We start from the raw sequence: 19,863 nt of genomic DNA on the forward strand, positions 1-19,863 counted from the left end.
TTTTAAAATATCAACAATGTTATCCTTTTTTATACAAAAATTCAAAAAAAAATCAAACAAGACTCATAAAATTAATTATATTCTTCAATATAATACAAATTTCATCAAATTCGTAACGCAAATCTTCAAATAAACTCATATTTTCATACTTTATTTGATATTGTTAGGAATAAAGGACTAAATCGGGAAAAAAAAAAAGAGATAAAAGACTAAAACGTTAACTGAAATTAAGTTAAGAGACTACAGGTTTTAGTCTATATTTTAAATTAAAATTAGGGATATCAATTTCAATTGACATTTTTATTATATTTCATTTCAAAATAATGACTAACAATTATTTAAAACTGACAATTACTTAACTAGTATCAAATTAATTTTAACAAAATTCAAAATTATCTCTTATGTGATTGATCAACATTAGGATTCGACTAGTTTTATGGGTAAAATAATTTGCAATTTTATTTATTTATTGAGATTTGCAAATATGATTACATCATATCAACAGCATCAAAATAATTAGACCGACCAAGAGTGATTTTATAGTATAGTCTACACTAGGCGAAGCTCAGGTGAAACTTTTTTTTAAATAAATAAGAACATTGTTTTTTTTAGTTAAAGAAGTCACTATAATCTATAAAATATAAAAGAAAAATTAAGATCTATTTAAATAAATATAAATAAATTTTATTAATTGTATTAAGTCACACGTTTATTACTTTTTATGTATTAAATTATATTAAATTTTAATATATTTAAATATATTATTATAAAATTAAATTAAATGTCATATAAATTTATATATATTTTTTTTAAATATTAAAATTTAATTTAATTTTATTGATCTATTAATTCATTAATTTATATAAAAATATGCTAAATTATTTATTTGTATAAAATAACATGTAAAATATACATAAAATATAATAATAGGTCAAACTAAGGTTCTAAAAAAATTATATCTAAAAAATTTATGTACGACGATAATAGTTTAGACTTAAATTTTATTTATTTGTTTTATTATCAGAGTTGACTTTATTCTCTTAGAGTTTAATTCAAACTATTATATGTAATATATCAATGAGACTTAAAAGATTTTTTTCAGTCACATGTAATTTTATATTTTTTAACTACATGTATTTTTAAGAAAACACGTAACTAATCTATTTAAAATAGCTTATTTGAAATTAATTTAGATTATATTAGACTTTTCTTTATTGATCGGAGCTATTTTTATTATTCACAAAGGTATCTAAATTTACTATATTAGGTGTCTCAAATAATATTAATTATGACAGAGGAAATGCATCAGTAAAAAAGAAAAAGCACTCCTTCTACACTTTATTCCATTTCAACCTACTGTTCCTCTTGGTGTCCATCACGACTTGGACCTATTTGGACCTTCCGGTCTTCTCCATTTCGGGTGCATCTTTAGGCCTAGGATCTGCATCACTGTTGAAATTGGATTTACAACGTTCATTTTTGCTACATGTAGTCTACAGTCAATAATATTGTAGTTGTCTGTCTAATCTCAACCATTCAATTTTGATCACACAGTTAATAATAAAATAATTGTTTATTTTATAATTAAAAATATTAAATTTAAATCTTAATCGTTTAATTTAGATTTAATAGTTACCAATGCTGGACTGCATGAACGCAAATAATTTTAACATAGAATTTTAACTATAATAAATCGAAATCCCTATGTATACTTGCGACTCATGACTTTCTAATTGAAAAAAAATGATATTCTTACTCTCATAATCAAATAACTATAATATCTAAAACATACTTTGTATTTTAGAGATAGGTAGATTAAGAACTATTTTTTGTCTAACATCATTAAGTCGTTTTTTATTTTATTTTATTTAAATAAATAATTTTTATACAAAGTTTTATTTTTATTTTATTTATACTTTGTGTGGTTTTGTTGTTTGAGTGCAATATTGTCTTGATACGATGCTATTTAATTTTTTTGTTTTATTGTGATATCCGTTTTAATTTAAATTAGCATAATAATTTTGATCAATTATAAATTTAATGACTTTCACACTATTAATGTTATAGATCTAGAAATATAAATATTTAAGATATTTATATATTGTCATATCTATACGCATATTACTTTTTAGTGCTATTTCTTAAAATAAAAAACATAAAGACATTAAAAAATACAGTCAATAAACAATAATATAATATAAAAAGTCAAAAACCAAAGAAAAAATTAAAATAAACAATTATATTACGTGAAATCTTTTATTTCTTAAACACGCTAATGACTACAATAATATCCTTTAAAACAACTCTCTCAATTATATCTCACGATAATCTAATACAACATAATAAGAAGAAGAAAAATTATATATACATATATTATTGATCCATTTTTCACTAAGCAATATAAGAAAGCTTGTTTTGAGATATATAATTTCAATCAACTCCTAAGTCTAGCCCTCAAGTGCATCGCCTCCTTGTTGTTGATATTATGAGCATGAGGTTGTTGTTTTCTTCTTAATAAGAAAATAAAGTTAATTTTCTGATAAGTGTTTTGAAAAGATTCTCTTAAATGTATGTATTAGAGTAAAGAGAGAATTAGAAAAGAAACACCTAAAAAAACAAAGAAGGAGAAGCCGACTTTTGCAAGTGCGGCAAATTGCGTACGTGGGTTAATTCCGAAAACGTGGCGAGCGAAGATATATGGGTTCTTGTTGTGACACAGGTCCACATTCATCTGCCATTACACGTGGCACTCATTCACTGCGTCTTCCTTCTGCTATGCCATTCTTCTAACCACTGCTTCACGACTAACCAAATATCATACATACATACTACTTTTACTACCTTCTCTTCTCTTCTCTTCTCTTCTTCTCACTCCAACGTTATGGAATCATCACACACATCAACCTCTTCTTCTTCTTCTTCTTCTCTTTCTCTTTCTCTTTCCTTTTCTTCCTCCTCTTCCTCTTCCTCTTCCTCTGCGTCCCAAGAGATTGAGGCGGCTCAGACTCTAGCTTACCTCTCGCGCTTAGCAATGCATCACACAACAACTCACTCCGCCGATAAATGCCGCACCAAACCAATCACACCCATTCCTCACTCGGATCACCCACCGCCTCCGGTAACTAGTTTCTTTTAATCTGTTTTATTATACTTCAATTTTGAACTCATATTATTTCACTACGAGGTATTATTATTATTATTATTCTATTCTTGAATTATATTCCATGTCATTACACTCAACTATTGCGCGTAACAGTACCGTGCATTTTAATACCGGTGATAAATTATAAGTTACTTATTAAATAACTATGCCGTGGACTCAACTCAATTTACCAAATAAAGTGAAGAATATCAACCACAAATAAATTAATTGTTAATATCATATACACATATATGACAAATAATATGTAGGTTCAAATATAGACTCTTAATTTTTCTAATTTTACCAACTATTTACTTTGAAGAATCAAATCTGAAAGTTAAGACTTGTTGATTGTGACTTGCACTTTCTAATCCTGCTCTGGTAACAGGGCATAGAAAGAAAACCCAAATCTTTATATACAGATTCTTTTTGGTGCTCACGCCGTGGATGCTATAGCAATTTTATTGTGATACTAATAGTAGTACCTATATATCAATTAAACCAGCCAAAGACATGTCTAATATTTTTCACTATGGCCAAATAATGGCTACAGTTAATAGAATTTGGTAAACTTATTTAAAAATGGAAAAGTCGATTGGACACATCCAATTCCAATAATTAAAGGTGAGTATCACTATCACCAAGTTATAACGTTTTATGCAGGAATTTAGAAATAATTTAATTTATGGCAGGGCCAAGCTATTGCAGGCCAACAGTTAGAAGAAAAATTATCCAGTACTACATCCGTAGAAACAGAAAGGATTCAGCAGAATGACTGCTTAAGAAACACGAAGATAGAGCAGGATGCGGATTTACCTAAGACTATTCGCTGCAACAAGTCCAGACGTAATTTAACTGAGGTATTAGAGAGAGCTGAATTTATTTTGCTTCAATTCCTTGGGATACTTGTAATTTACTGGGTTTCTGTTCAGGAAGAAAAAGAAGCACGGAGGATAAGAAGGGTAATGGCAAATAGAGAGTCAGCTAGGCAGACAATTCGTCGCCGACAGGTATTTACTTAGGCAGATAAATGCACCATTGTTTAGAATCTAGATTAGCTTATGGACAGCCCAAAGTCTGAACCAAACACACACTAGCACATGTTAGTGTCTTTTGTTGAACTACCTGTCTTGACTTCTATGCTTTTCTCTTGACAACATTGTTTGTGGATCAACTTACATTGTTGGTGCTCAATAATTATCCATTCCCTCCCTGACATTGTTGTACCAATTAGTTGGACTATCATTTAAGCTGTTATTGTAGTCTTTATATTGATTTTAGTCTTTGGAATAGGGATTATATAGTGGCTGATTCCAATGTGGACAATTATCATTGGACTAAAACCAAAACACTAGAGATTGAAAACAACTTTGTAGGGACTAAAGTGTTATTTAAGCAAAAAAAACTCACGGTTTTTAGCTGTCTAATTGTTCTGGCTGAGCGATCTCCCATTGAAATAAGTGGTTTCTTTTTTTATTTTTAATGCTTCAGGCTCTGAGTGAAGAGTTAAGCAGGAAAGCTGCCACCTTAGTGCTGGAAAATGAAAACCTAAAGAGGGTATGGTATTATTCAGTATTATCTTCTTATTATGAAACTACCTTTTCTGTCTTCCTTTTATACTTGCTTCCTCCTTATTCTGTTGTGCTTATTTGTATGATGCATCTATTTTAGATATTTTTGCTTCTGGCTTAATTATATCTCTTTGATGTTTTTATAATCATTCACTCTTCTACATGTTGTGCCATTTCTGGTGAAAAGAAGAAGGAATTGGCTTTGAAAGAGTATAAGTCTCTAGAGACTACAAATCAGCTCTTAAAGGCACAAGTAAGATGTTTTGCTATGGAAGTAATCATTTAAGTATATGATATAACTCTTCTTGTTTACAAGAGTAAATAATTACAGGAAAACTGACATTTGCTTCTGTTAGCAGATAGCCAAGTCAACAAACACTGAAGCAGAGAAAACTCCTGTTGAGCAGAAGTTATCAGTGGCCGAGGTAGCACCTGTCCATGGTAATAGTCCATGGTTTCTTTATAACCATTTTCCGGTTAGTCAGTTATTTTGGCCCTCCATCCTTCAGTCTTCTAATCAAATTCAATTTCAACATACACCATTTAATTCCATTGCCATTCCGTCACATGTATACGTACCATCACGTTCTTCCGAGTCTGAATTTTGTGACAAACAAAATAACCTTATGAATGACAATCAAACTCAAAACCCATTGTACATGTTTCCATGTCCTTGGCTGTACCCTCCTTCAGAAAATGGAAATGGACAACCACCAGCTTCCACAGGCCTAGAAGATAAACAAGATAATCTTCCTCTAGGTAAACAATGTAGTACTAGTTTATCCTTAAATAGAGTTGCAAATGGGGATTATCCTGCGACTATACCTATCAAACTGAAAACAGAAGCTTCTGGCTGGACAGAATCTAGATCTAGTAATGACCCTGGTCATACCACTCCATGTTTTTCTTTGGATGGAGGTGAGCAGAATACAAGATGTCACGTTGTAGAAAACTTGCATGGACCTGCAGTTGATTGTAATGGACATGCTTCTGTAGTCAAGCAAGAACCCGAGCTTCAATTACATTTCACTTCCAACACCGAGGTATCTTCAGCAGCTTCTCACATTGCAACTTCTACCCTGGAAAAGAAACAAGAACAGTTTATATGCTCGGGTAGAAATCTAGTGGACGCAGTTGCTGCGGCAAAGGCACGGAAGAGGAGAAAGCAACTAACAAAACTGAAAAGCATCCAAAGCCGCCAGTCCCGGATGGAGTGTTGATTTCTCAGTAAACTTTATTAAATGTTCAAAAGGAGTAAAGGTTCACCAATTATCAGCTTTTACACCGGCTAATGGTTTGATACAAAAGAAGTTTTCCGAAATTGATGAGAAAACATATTAACTGAATCCACCACTGAGGCACTTGAAATAGAATTGAATTCCAATTTTCCATATCATGTATATAGCAGTGATAGAGTTGAAGTTAAAGTTTTTCTCCAATCATCTTGTTTGTTTCTTTTTTATTTACTTCCTTGTACTGGGATTTTTTTTACCTCCTGGGGAGTTGGTTCCTTAAAGTGTTCAAGCTGGACAATTTTTTTTATTAGGATCCGGATTTCATCAAACTTCCAGAGATGTCTCTAAGCAGTTTAATCCCAAAATTTGGATACACAATATATCATATAAGGATAACCTTGTATATTTTATACTTCTTGCTTTTACTCGAGAATTGAGAACCTCCTTCAACTGAAATAGAAATTGTTGGTATTGAGCTCAAAATGCAGTTATGTAGGTTTAAGTGCATGAGCACAATGGCTTTGATGTCATGCCTGTGCATTCTCTTACGTTTTATAGCCAGTTACTAGCCTTTTATAAATTAATAAACTATAACCTCATTGTTTATTTTTCACTTTTTCTAGCTCCAAGGATAAATGATGATACGTGAATGGAGTACTATTGGCCATTACTAGGACTGAGTGAATAGAATCATTTGTGCACCTAAATTTCTTTTTCATTAAGCTAAAGCAAATAACTGATTGAAATGTACACAATATGAAAAAAATCCTCTTGAACTTAAATCCCTAGGTTATGAAATATGTCCAATATGGGTTTTGGTTCACAATGTTGGCTTAAAGACAATTATTGGACTTCTGACACTATGTTGAGAGTCATTCCATTCAAGTGATGCGGATAATGTTTGTGTCTCATCCGGCATTGGAGGCCCTTTCAGGACAACCTTAAATGACAAGTCTTGGTGCAACCGACTAAACTTCAATGTGTCTGGGATGACCTCCACTGAAAGACCCTTAGGAGCTGTGACTTTAGCCTTGTACGTTGAAGCCCCATATCCTACATTTGTCACAGTCCTGTAAAAAACTGCAGAAATTCTTGAACTGGGACTCAATAGCTGGATATGCATGGTAGGGTAGTTGAGTCCATCAGTGCCTGGTGCAGGCTTAACGCTGGTGCAATTGAAATTTTTGCTGCCAATGAGGATACCAATGCTAGTGCTGTTGTAGCCTTGCTTGCATAAGAAGGAAATATAAGAGTTCATTCTAATGTCATAAATTAGACCAGGATGCAATGCTTTTACTGGGCTAATTTGTCCTGACCCTGATCCCAGTTCTGAAAAATTGCCATTGACTTTAAGAGGAGTAGCTGAATCACAGAGACGAAAAATGTCAGATTTGAAAATGATAATTATCAAGGTTTTAAATTGCAGTGGCATCACAGCTGCTGATATTGTCAAATACAGTTGATGCTGCAACCCTAACTGCAGCACCATGTGGTTGTAATAGCACCAATGTTGCTATTACAATCCAGCCACGGACTTTTTCTTAAAATTTAACTACTACTCAAATAACAAAGGATGTTATTCATATTCAGCTATTGATTATAGATGGGGAATTTTCCTCACCAGTGGTCATGAGGGCAGATTTAATGGCAGCAGGACTCCAGTCAGGGTGAAAGGATTTAACATAGGCTGCAGCTGCAGTGGCATGTGGACATGCCATGGATGTTCCTGATATGATGTTAAAAACATCAAAACGGGTGTCTTCAGGGTACCCTGTTATTGATGCCAGTTTGGAATAAGCAGCTAGTATGTCAAGTCCTGGGGCAGCCAAGTCAGGCTTCACATAAAATATTGACATTAGAAAACAAGCCAAATGGAACACAACACAAAGGAGTAAGAGATATAAAAAATGATCACCTTGAGTATGTTGCGGGTGATTTGTTGAGGACCTCTAGATGAAAAAGAAGCAAGATATGGGGCAGGGACATTAGTGCTTGTTGTCTTGTATATCACAGCTTGAGGATTCCTGAATTTAAAATCAGCCAGAGATTTCTTTACTTTAGTTAATTCACTTAATTTTTTTTATCACATTGCCTAATTGAGGTCTAGACAAAAGAACAGTAAAAAATAGCTTACTTTGTGGAATTAATATAGAGTTCAATGTTTTTGCCTGCAGTGTACATATCAACATATGCCCCTGGAATAACTGTAGCATAGGAAGCTTCATCTTCATCTACAACTCCTACTATGGTTCCTGCTCCTCCTAACTCTTTAATGGTCAAGTCTGGGCTACCTGTACCCTCAGTACAATACACTATTTTCCCTATCACCTTATCCTTATTTAGAGTCCCATAATCACAACCACTGCATCATAACCATAACCATCATCATTTCATAAAACCTTCATAATCTTCTCAAAAAATAAAATATATCAAGTAATTAAGGGTTAATGATAAGAATAAGAACAACACCTAGGATTTCCATAGCCTTCTCCACTAAGGTTAGCAGCAAGAAGACCACTAGTCAGTGGATACATCTTTTTCTCAGGGGAAAATGTATTAATAGATAGTCCCTACAAAATACAAACCAAAATAAGTAAGCTGTTTGTTTCAACTTTTGAAGTTCAAGAAAATTTACATAAACAAATTGAATTTTCTGCGATAATCTCTCCAGCCAAACTTCAGTTAAATCGAGATTTGGTTGGAGAGGTCTTAGAAGATCCAAAATGATATAGAGCAAGTTGAATCACATCAAATGAATACAGTACTTCAATGTCACTTACAGTAACATTCTTTCTATCACCAAAGGCTACTTGTGTGGTGAATTTTCTATCAACTGTTGAAGCAGCAACAGTCAAAATCCAAGGAGCAACATTTTCAACAGACATAGGTCGAGGACCATCATTTCCAGCTGAGCAAGAAGTGAGAACACCTCTCTTCATAGCATGAAATGCTCCAATAGCAATTGGGTCAGCAAAAAAGTCACGTGAGGGTCCACCTATGGACACTGATATTAAGTTGACACCATCAGCAATAGCCTCATCAAAACCAGCAAGCATGTCCATGTCACTGCATCCAATGCTCCAACAAACCTTGTACATTGCAATACGTGCAGATGGGACACCGCCACGTGCTGTGCCTTTGCCAATGCCATAAAGACTTGCACCCCTCACCATTGCTCCGGCTGCTGTTGATGCAGTGTGAGTACCATGGCCTTGATTGTCCACCGGACTTGGGTTCGCGATGGTTGGACCATCTGGGTCAAGGTTGAAGTATTTTGCTCCGATCACCTTGCTGCGTAAGCAACAAGTTTAAATCAAATCAACCTTACATAGTATGCAAGGCAATAATATCTCTCAACTTTGTATATGAATCCACTACAACAAAGAAATAAGTGATCTCTTGAAAGAAAAAGAAAAAAAAGCAAAAGTGATTGAAGAATAAAGTGTATAAGTAAGTTAAATTGTTTGTATATATGGTGCTAGGACTATGAGTGGATGCATAGAAGTAGAACAATACTTGTTGCAGCCAGTGAAGTTAGCTCCCATTACACACTTGCCTTTCCATCTACTTGGGGGTGGTCCAAACCCCTCATCATTGAAACTGGGGCAATCAACCCAAATACCTGTTTAAATATATAATTATAAATTATTTATTATATTATACATTTTTACTATAAATCATTATCAGAGAAATATATATTTTGTTAATAATAATTTATGTATGTATACCTGTGTCTAATACGCCCACAATGATGTGACTTTCTATGTTGGGGTTTCTCTTCACTTTAAGGGGCATTCCTAAGAAATCCCATGACCTTGTTGTGTGCAGTCTACGGTATGTATTTGGAAACACAGATACTACATTCTTCTCCCCTGCATTAAATTAAATATACCAACATTTTTTTTGTTAATAATTAAATACCAACGTTGAATATATGCATCATAATATTTTTCAGTAAATATATATGAATCACAATTACTATTATAGAATTTGTGTCTTCATATAATATATTTCCTTTTTGTAAAAAAAAAATATAAGATCATATATTTCCTTGTCAGAAACGTTTATATTTTTCGACCTAGCAAAATGTTACTATACCTTGCAGTTTCTCTGCTTCATGTGGCAAAAGTCGTGCAACAAATCCATTAAAACTCTTTCCATAGCTATGTATTTTGGACTCTCTTGCTAACTGCTTGCTGTAGGAATAATAAATTAATAAATAACTATGAATGGTCGATTGCCCAGCATTATATATATCAATTTAATTTAATTTTTTTCTCACCATATAAGCATCTCAAAGAAATATTTTTTAAAAATATTACTTCAATGTTATTATACATCTATATGTGAGCATAAAATGTACGAGTCTAGTACAAGTAGTTGGTGTAAAGTGTATGATTATTTTAAATTTTGAAATACCAATTTTGATTCTAAATCATAAAAAAATTATGTTTGCCTTAAATATTTGTATATTTTCGATTTTTTAGTGATAATTCAATACATAGTTATTGTTAATTAAACTCTATATAGTGAAATGCATTTGTATTATAGTCTTGAAACTGAAATAATTACTCTCCAATCGCAGTCTCCAACATGTTGTGGTGGTGTTGTTCCGTAGTATATGTTGTTGCAGTTGCAGTTGGTAGTTCTCCCATGTAGACAATATACGGCTGTCAGAAATTAACATGAATTATAAAAAGGCTAAGAAGAAGCATATATTGATAAATGAATCTTATAACAAAAATACTTGAAACTAAAGTCTACCACTAGTGTATACCTTTCTTTCATGTTGATTTGATCCCTGAATTAGTGAAGGAAAAATATGAAGAAAGAAAATGGGTAGTAGTAGCAGCAATAGCAACGAATTTTGTAACATTTTAATTGTATTAGTCGTTCTCTAATAGACACTATATTTTTTGCATGAAAGAAAAGCAATGCTTGATAACAACATAAATAGTGTGCTAAATAGCTTAAACAAGTAAATTTGTTGTTTAAATTTATAATGCAATGTGATCACTTGGCGTAGATTATGCAAGAACGCGAAATGAGTGACATTTTGAGGAAGGGGCAAAAAGGGAAGGTAAAAATACAGTCTAGGACTTGGTATTTGGTGGCTTGAATTTTGGATCTTTACACATGTTACGACCAATACCAACATTCTTCAATCAATGTACTAATACATAATATTGTACATTAACAGTTTATTTTATTTACAAAATAATTAAAGTTTATTAGCAGTGAAAGAAAGACCACTATGGTTTGGCCCAAGCTTAATTTCTGAGGAAGACTAAATCAAAGCCCAAATACTACTAAAAAAACGTATAATATAATACTGTGGTCTCTCTCACATATATTTATGTTTTTTTTTTAAATACCATATGTTTATATTTTTTGATTTAATTCATATTTAATGTTAGTTTTATATATACATTCTTTCATATTTTACCGTATAAATATTTATGAAAATATATATGTAAAATAAATTTAATTTATATACACTGTCAATCAATAATAACTGTCACATTATTAATAATGGTTAATTTTTGTCATAACTACTTAAAGTTACTCATATAATTGATGATAATTTGTCAACTGAGTAAAACTTTTTATATTAGATGTTTGTGGAAATTAAACTCGTGTAACAAATTAACCTAATAAAATAAAATCACTTTATGCTGTGATTAAATGCATTTATAGAAAAGTTTTACAATTGTATGCAAATCAAACTCTTTCAAATCATTTCCCATTTCGATTTTTATTTGTGAAAATATAACTATACCTAAAATAGAATTTGATGCCAAAGTGGTCAATAATGAATGTTTTTCAAATCGATTCCCATTTCGGTTTGTCAAATTACATTGATTGATATATAAATAAGATACTATTAACTATTAAAAAAATGTCATAAATTTTACATTTCTTTGCATTTTTTTAAAAAATATTAATTAAAAGTTAAATTATTCTACTTTATTTTTATTATTTCGAGTAGAATCGAATTCAAACCCTTTAAAGAAAAATTTTAATTTGAATCTTGTTAATGAAATATAATGTGGTCCAATTAAAAGTGTCAATTAAATTATCTGATACAGATTAATCATCAATAAAATTATATATATTTTGCACTAATGACATCTTTGTTTTGTTTAGATTTTAGAATAGAAACTATTTTTAAACAATTAATGAAAAAGTGTAGTGAAAACTTATTTGTAACAATACTTTGTAAAGATCGTCAACACATGGTATGATACTAAAGGAAAGGATACACCTAAAAAATCTAGATGAGAAAGTTCTATCTGCAAATTGCCATAAAATATATTCCCAAAAACAGTTGGAACGATTACAAAACATAACACAATTTGAGAAACAATGAATATAACAAACGAAAAGTGAAAATGTATTATTCACCACAAACAAATCTTAATACTAGTAGCTAACAAAACCAAGAAATAACTAGTAATAAATTGGTTCAAGAGCATTCGTTATTCTCAACTTGTTATAGACAGCATGCCACCCTGCTTCCGTAGGATGCACCGAATCCCAAAAGAAAGCAGATTTTGGTTCCTCACACACCAAATATTTCTTAACATTTTTCTCATCAACACTTCCACAAAAATACTCATTACTCACACCAACACAACATGGCTTCAATTTGTCCTTAATGTTGAATGTGGTTGGATGGTTCAACACCGACATAAAAGTATCGTGAAGATTAAGGAATAGAAAAGGTGAAGAAGTATCATTTGTTTGTTGGTTCAATTTGTTTATGGCTTGTCTTAAGAGATTGTTGTGGCTTGCGAGGATTGTGTTTGATGTTTCATTGCATTGCTTGAATGAAGTTCCAGCTGTTTGTTGAGGAAGACATCCAATGGGTTGTAGACCAGACATTATTACTTTCTTCACTCCTAATTCTTTTATGCGAATTAAATTGATCACTGTTTGATTAATCAATGATGCCACGAAAGATGGAAAACCCTACATATATACATTTGTCACATTAATCATACCTATTTTTAAATTTATTCATTTGGATACATTAGGCCTTTCTTTTTTTTTTTTTAATGAGAAACTGTTTCTAGAATCTTCTAAAAAATTATTTTTTACTAATTAATTTTTTTATTAAAAAAACGATTTTCATAGTTTCTGATTTTTTTTAATTGTAACTTGAAAGTTGAAATGATAGTAATTGAAAATATACCTGAACAGAGCCATTTTTAACGTTGTAAAAAGTGTAGTCATTTCCAGCGACAGAAACAAGAGCGACAGAATTACGAATATCTTTGGTTGAGTAGAGTTTGTCTTTGATTTGTTGCTCAAAAAAATCGATTTGAGTTGTCATGTTTGGGCCTGAAAACAACGTTTGAAACACACCAGTACCACCAAACGCATAGTTCATTCCATATTTCAAATGTTTTGGCATCAATTCTCTCACACTATATGGGACCGGTGATTTCAATTTCAAATACTTGGCTGCAATTGCATAGCATAATGTAACTAATCAGATACATAAGATGTTATAATAATAATAATAATAAAGTTACCGTTATCTCCGAAATTCATCATTGAAGAAAGCAACAAAGTAAATTAAGTACTATGTGACAAAATAATTCGTTTTTTTCACTTTAATGTTATTTGGATTTTTTCTAAAGGAAAACATGAAAGTAAAAATTAAATATTAATTTTTCATGTAGTTAATTATATAGATGGTAATTTTCTTTACAGGGTGGACCAAATTAAGAAAATTAAAAAATAAAGATGCCTCTAACTATTTTCAAGTAAAGTTGGACAATGCTTTTGCTTTTTTTTTGACAAAGTTTTATTTTTTTTGACTGGCACTGACAAAGTTATATAAGTCTACGTCAGATAATCCACTTGTGATAAAAGCTCAACTTTGGAATAAGAAAAATAAGGATATCTGGAATCCTAAGATGTATAAATATGTGGTGGTTTGACATTAATCAATCTTGAGTAAAAAAATGTTAACACTCCAATATATAAGAGTTTTATGGGATATGGTACTATCATTCAATCATTTAATATAATCTTATATTTTAATATTTAATTTTGAATTAATTTTACCTTCAATATTTAAGTATCTAACACAAGTCAAGAGTACTAAAGAATTTATGGAAAAAAGCATTAATCAACCAACTACATTAAGTTCTTTTGGCATAATTAGTCAAATTAAAACACATGTAATCATTCCTTCGTTTTCAAAATAATTATGGTTTTTTAAAATAAAATTTGTTCTGAAAATTGTGTCGTTTTATTTTCTCATTGCAATATTTATTAATTTATTCTAATTCGATCTTCAAATTCAAATTTATACTTTGTGCAAAAATTTCAAGTCATTATACTCAACTATGCATTTTTTACAATTGTTGATAGCCAATAGGTTATAAGGAATTAAGGATAACTTTATAAAATTGTTACATTGTATTGTTTTTTTTTTTCGGGGTACAAATTGATGTATTGTTTTTATTAGAGATTATTTTATAAAAAAATATAAAATATTGTGTTTGTTTATTGTAATAAAAGTATTTTTTTTAAATAATCAAAAATAATTTTTATGACAAATTGCTCAAAACATTTTATATTTGAAACAATTTTAAAATTATTTTTTAGAGATTATTCTACTTTTTAAAAAAAATCATAACAAATGAAAATTGATAAAAATAATTATTTTAAAAAATAAGTAATAACAAACATACTCTTTGTCTATATGAAATAACTTTAAACAATACTTATTTTTTAGAGGAAGGAGTAATATTTTAATCAACACATATTTGTTTTCCTCTATTGGGTGACATAACAAATTTTTGTTTATATTTAAAAGTGAATTAGAATCGGTATTAAAGAGCAAAGAGAAACACTTTGATCGAGTGTTAAAACAATGATTACTAAAAGAAATAAGAAGGACAAAAGTGTCTGCGACCAAAGCTTGTTGTGTCACGCGAGAGAGAGAAAAAACATGCCGTTAATAAATCAATGTGACGAAAAAGAGAAATAAAATGCAGACCGAACGTGGTATGCAATCAAAAACATAGTAAAAAAGAAAAGGGGTATGCTAAAAAAAAGTGACATAAAACACAATAATGGACCATTTTATTGGCAAAGAAAGAACATCATATAACGCTAGAACAGATAGACACAATTAGCTCGAGAAAACAAAAAGTGGCAAAGCCAGCAAATAAATCAACCTTACCAATTGATCAACGTATATAATATATGACGGTGTTAGGGTAAAGTACATAAAGTTAGGGGTGTTCAAAAAAACCAAAAACTGAACCAAACTGCCGAACCGAACCGAACCGAACTGCTTTTGAACTGAACTGGTTTAAGAACCGAACTGTTTTCGAACTGATTTTGTAAAACCAGAACTGAACCGAACCGGTTTTTCAATTCAAAAAACCGAACCGAACCGGTTTTTTGTTTAAAAAAACCAAAACGAACCGGTTTTTATTTCAAAAAACTTGAACCGAATTTTTTTTAGTCGTAATTAGGGGTAATTATGAAAATTTTGGCCTATATGAACAAAAAAATTAAGTTAAACCAGTTCGGTTTGGTTCAAAATAATAAACCGATGCACCACTTTTATAAACCGGTTCGGTTCGGTTCTTTGAACTGAAAACCGGTTCAGTTCGGTTTTTCCAAACTGAAAAACAGTTCAGTTCAATTTTCAAATGGTTCTAGTGCAGAACTGAACTTTGCCCACCCCTACATAAAGAAAGTATATACAATTATTTATAAGTTAATTTTTTTTTTTCCTCTCAAAAAATTGTTAACATGCATTTGCCACATAACTTTTGAAATATGAAATTTCATTTACTCATCCTTTAGTATTTACAATAAGGATTACACATATTGCATCTTTTATTTTTAATTTGCTTAGTACATGCTCCTTTTTTTTTAAATATATTTAAAATGCTTTAATAAAAAGAAGAATATATATATTTAAATTTATAATAAATCATCTATAAAAAAACAAAACTTTTGCTAAGGAAGAAAAAAAACAAAAGCTAATATAATAAATAATGAGTTTAAAGGTACTGCACTAAAAATATAAATTTGTTTAGAATATCGATTATTTATAATTATTTAATATGCTATAACATTTCCTTTAAATTGAAAAATAATAAATAAATAAATAAAAAGCATGAAAGAGTTTGTAATGATGCATTTGGACACACACGTACCAATGTAGTCGGTGAAGACTCTACCGTCGGAGAAACGGCCGGCGGGCTTGCCGGGAAAGGTGATGCCATAAGGTTCTTTCCATGAATTTGCTAACCCTCTTTTAATGTTGCCGGTGTCAACATATGAGTCTCCAAAAACAAATAATTTTGATATATGATGACGATGATGTTTATGATGGTGATGATGATGATGATGGCGAGCCTCAACTTGTGTGACACTTTGTCCTAAAAAATAAGATCCATATGAATTAAATTTAATTTAAAATCATTTTCATCAAATTAACAAAAAATACATGTCCTAAGTTTTTGGAAGTAGAGTATGTTTTGTTTGTTTGTACCTGAGAGATGTAGAACAAGGAAAAGAGAGAGGATGAAGGGAAAGAAATCCATGAGTTTTGTTCAAAGTTAAATAAAGTTAAAAGGAGACAAAGTAGTGTTTGGGTTGAGCTATTTGTTAGCACTTTGAAAGTGGGAAGTGAAGCTTTGTGATGTGAAGTGAACAATATATATGCGGTTTGTAGTGAGTGAAATCAAGTTGCCTCCACTAAGTGATTATGCGATTCATCATGATTTGTTTTATATTTTGCTCTCAAATAAGTTTGTTTTTATAAAGAAGAAAAAAAATTCAATCATATCAAGAAAAATTATGAATAGTATATTAATTAATTAATTTTTTTTAGGAAATATTAGTAAGTTAGTTAATATTATATTTATTACCAATTTGTCTATAACATTCATTAAATATATTAATTAATTACATGTTGGATATTGGAATATCTAATTAAAACAAACAAATATATAAAAAGAATTGTTTTTATAAAAAAAACGTACAAATGGGAATTAAAATTATGTAAGACTAACTAAATCAATTATTTTTAAGATATATATGACCAAAGACTATATAAAAAGTAATTTGTCAATATAAAGAAATATCTTTTTAGTAAAAATTAAACAAGTATATCTTTTTAGTCAAAAATCAAGAAATATCTTTAAAAGTTATATATATTTAAATTTCATTTCAAATATATTCATGGCATATTAAAATGTTGAGTACACCCTCTATTGTTAAAATAAATAAATAAATAAATTGTTGAGTACATCCCTTCAATCCAAATAGATGCATGCCCTATTTCGAATAAATAAATGGTATTTTGACGCGCAATAATTTAATAACTATTTTACAATCAATAATTTAAATATTTTAATTTATTATTTTTATGATTTAATATTAAAGAATTTTAAAAAAAAAATCTTAATTCTATTAAAATTTAATTTTTTTCACTTAAAATAAATTAAATATAAATTTTTTAAATATCGTAAACTCAATATAAAAACAACAAAATTATGGACCATAAATAAATTTTTTGAGATCAATCTTTAGTGATAAACTTTTTATAATTTTGTTAGTATGCCAGAAAAAATAAAACATTTATAAAATTCGATAGGAGTATTTCATAATTGAATGAGACTTTATATATATCAGTATAATAGAATGAGACTTAATTTTCTAAGTCTATAAATTTAATATGTCATATGTTTTAATATACATAAAATTATAAAAGTATATGATAATATATAATAAATTATAATTGTATACACCTTTATTCCTAGTGATTTGATATATAGTATAAAGAAAATTCGAATTCTCATTAAAATTCACTAGTATATTAAATATATTGTAATATAAACGAAACTCGAATTCTCATTAGAATTAACTGGAATATTGAAAGTATAAGACTTTAATATTTTTAATGTAAGTCTTATTAACAAATAAAATAGTATGTTGAATAAATAATATTTGTTCCTTGATTCTAGAAAATTAACATGTAATATTCTCTAACTCAATTGAGAATGATAGTTGAATTAATAATCTAATAACTCTTGAAAATTTTTAAATCACTATCTAAATACCTTCTCTCCCATACAATAATTATGTAAAGTAATATAATACAGAAATGTATCACTTACATAATATAAGAATAATTATAATTTATTTTAAAAATAAATTAAATATTAGATTGCACAAAATAGAGATAATTATTATACATCTTTAAAAAGAATTTTATTTATTTTGAACCTAACTAAGGGTCTCAACAATAATAAATAAAAAATATAAGATCATATAAGATGTAAGTTATTTTTAAAAGTTCTCTTTAAAAAATAAATATTGGATTACATATGTTAACTTTAAAAACATTACATATGTTAACTTTAAAAACATTACATATGTTAGCATATTTTAACCCTAATTCACTCCTAATCTATCGTCATTAAATCAATTTGTAAATCATAAATAAATAGAGTTCTGTCTTTTATCCATATAAAATTTGAGTTTTTTTATATAAGATAGGCAATGTTTAAATACAATTAAGATACTCTCTTCCTCTTGTATAGTTGTATTATAAATTGTAATAACAACCCAAAAATAAAAGCAATAATTATAAGTTTCTAATTAATATCTTCTATTAGTGAAAGAGTTAATCTTGATAACAAGGCCAGGGAAAACATCATCTGGGTCATGAATATGTGGATTCTCTTCAACAATATATGGATCCTCACATTTTTCACTTATTGTTTGCAAAGTTTCTCCCTCACGAACCACATATATCTCATCACACACCTTCTTGTTATTCCTCTGCATCATCATCTGAACATTGAATTCGTTTCTTCTTGTCTCCCAACAGTTCAATACAAGAACATTTATTGTCGCAAATAGAACACAATACCGAAGAACCTTCATCGCCATTGCTATTGAAGAAAATTCAAAAGTCATATTTATATATGACTAACTTGTTCAACAATTTATTTATGCAACACTTTGTTTTATGCTTTCTGATTTTTGAAGGTTTAGCTTTGAAATATATACTTACAAAATATATCAATGTTGGTGTTATTAACTTAGAGTCATAATATATATATATATATATAAGAAAGGAGGTTGGTTACTTTCGTTGGTGGATGGAGTGGTTATAGAATATAAGTATAGTTTTTGTGTAGTAGTTAAGATTGTCCCTTCATCAAAGTGGGTGACTTCCAAGCTTTGAATCAAATTGGGGAGGTTTTGCTAATTTATTTAATGGGATGGATCTTTGATTTGACTTTGACTTTATACTTGGATTAATCTTTGGTTTGACTCTCGAGGTTTTTGTTTGTTAATACTGCTATACCTTGTGTATAAGAAAGGGAAAAAATATTAATTCATATAAATTATTTTTATTATTTATTGATCTAACGGACTCGTTTGTCAGATTTTTTTTATAAATATAATAGTAATCTTCATAGAAGAAGGTAAATGTAAATTCCTTAATAAGTGATTTTTAAGTAGGAAAGTTTATTCTACTAATCGTCAAGTATTAGTTGTCTGGCTCCTTGATATAGCAGAATCTGGAATTTTTAAGAGCATCTAGATTGTCTTCTAAGTCCTAATCTAAAAGGCCACCTGGGTGGGTCTGACTGCAAATTTTGATTATCCATTTCGTAAGTTCACAATCAAACTAAAACAAAAGCTATTTTAACAGTAAGATACCACCAACAGTCTCTGTTCATAATTGTGGACGGCATACATACATGATACATGAAGTCTAAAGTTTGAAATGATTGATCATAAGTAGTTATAATGGTTTTGTTATGCAGAGGGAGTCTATTTTATCCTCTTTTGAATTTTTTTAGTCTTCTAGAATTTGATTTTTGCATTGTAATTGCTAAGTATTTCGCATTTTAAT

At 29.7% G+C, this 19,863-nt stretch overlaps 3 protein-coding genes across 5 annotated transcripts; 1 reads left to right on the forward strand and 2 right to left on the reverse strand.

Moving 5' to 3' along the window:
• The first annotated feature begins 2,654 nt into the window (after positions 1-2,654).
• Positions 2,655-6,373, forward strand: LOC101502538 (uncharacterized). 3 transcript variants are annotated; one of them, XM_012714011.3, is made up of 6 exons: positions 2,655-3,118; positions 3,835-4,002; positions 4,075-4,152; positions 4,634-4,699; positions 4,901-4,966; positions 5,070-6,373. In XM_012714011.3, the coding sequence occupies exons 1-6, from the start codon at positions 2,882-2,884 to the stop codon at positions 5,931-5,933; spliced, it is 1,479 nt and encodes a 492-aa protein (XP_012569465.1). In that variant the 5' UTR covers positions 2,655-2,881; the 3' UTR covers positions 5,934-6,373. The 3 variants fall into 3 exon arrangements, with proteins under 3 accessions (XP_012569465.1, XP_004494156.1, XP_073221781.1); XM_004494099.4 differs by having other exon boundaries at positions 2,657-3,118; positions 5,073-6,373; XM_073365680.1 differs by having other exon boundaries at positions 2,926-3,118; positions 3,851-4,002.
• Positions 6,374-6,707: 334 nt separating this feature from the next.
• On the reverse strand, positions 6,708-10,993 carry LOC101502848 (subtilisin-like protease SBT4.15). Its single transcript, XM_004494100.4, has 11 exons — positions 10,726-10,993; positions 10,521-10,618; positions 10,047-10,144; positions 9,677-9,820; positions 9,465-9,570; positions 8,729-9,239; positions 8,418-8,518; positions 8,083-8,310; positions 7,864-7,972; positions 7,570-7,783; positions 6,708-7,310 (listed from the first exon to the last, which is right to left on the reverse strand). The coding sequence occupies exons 1-11, from the start codon at positions 10,822-10,824 to the stop codon at positions 6,769-6,771; spliced, it is 2,250 nt and encodes a 749-aa protein (XP_004494157.1). The 5' UTR covers positions 10,825-10,993; the 3' UTR covers positions 6,708-6,768.
• Positions 10,994-12,242: 1,249 nt separating this feature from the next.
• On the reverse strand, positions 12,243-16,636 carry LOC101513587 (GDSL esterase/lipase At5g03610-like). The gene is made up of 4 exons (XM_012714056.3): positions 16,480-16,636; positions 16,142-16,366; positions 13,144-13,415; positions 12,243-12,920 (listed from the first exon to the last, which is right to left on the reverse strand). Exons 1-4 carry the CDS (start codon positions 16,529-16,531, stop codon positions 12,399-12,401), a joined length of 1,071 nt encoding a protein of 356 aa, XP_012569510.1. The 5' UTR covers positions 16,532-16,636; the 3' UTR covers positions 12,243-12,398.
• Between the last annotated feature and the right edge of the window lie 3,227 nt (positions 16,637-19,863).

The sequence above is a fragment of the Cicer arietinum genome, chromosome 3, assembly GCF_000331145.2.
Source record: "Cicer arietinum cultivar CDC Frontier isolate Library 1 chromosome 3, Cicar.CDCFrontier_v2.0, whole genome shotgun sequence".
In the NCBI taxonomy this organism is placed as follows: Eukaryota; Viridiplantae; Streptophyta; class Magnoliopsida; order Fabales; family Fabaceae; genus Cicer; species Cicer arietinum.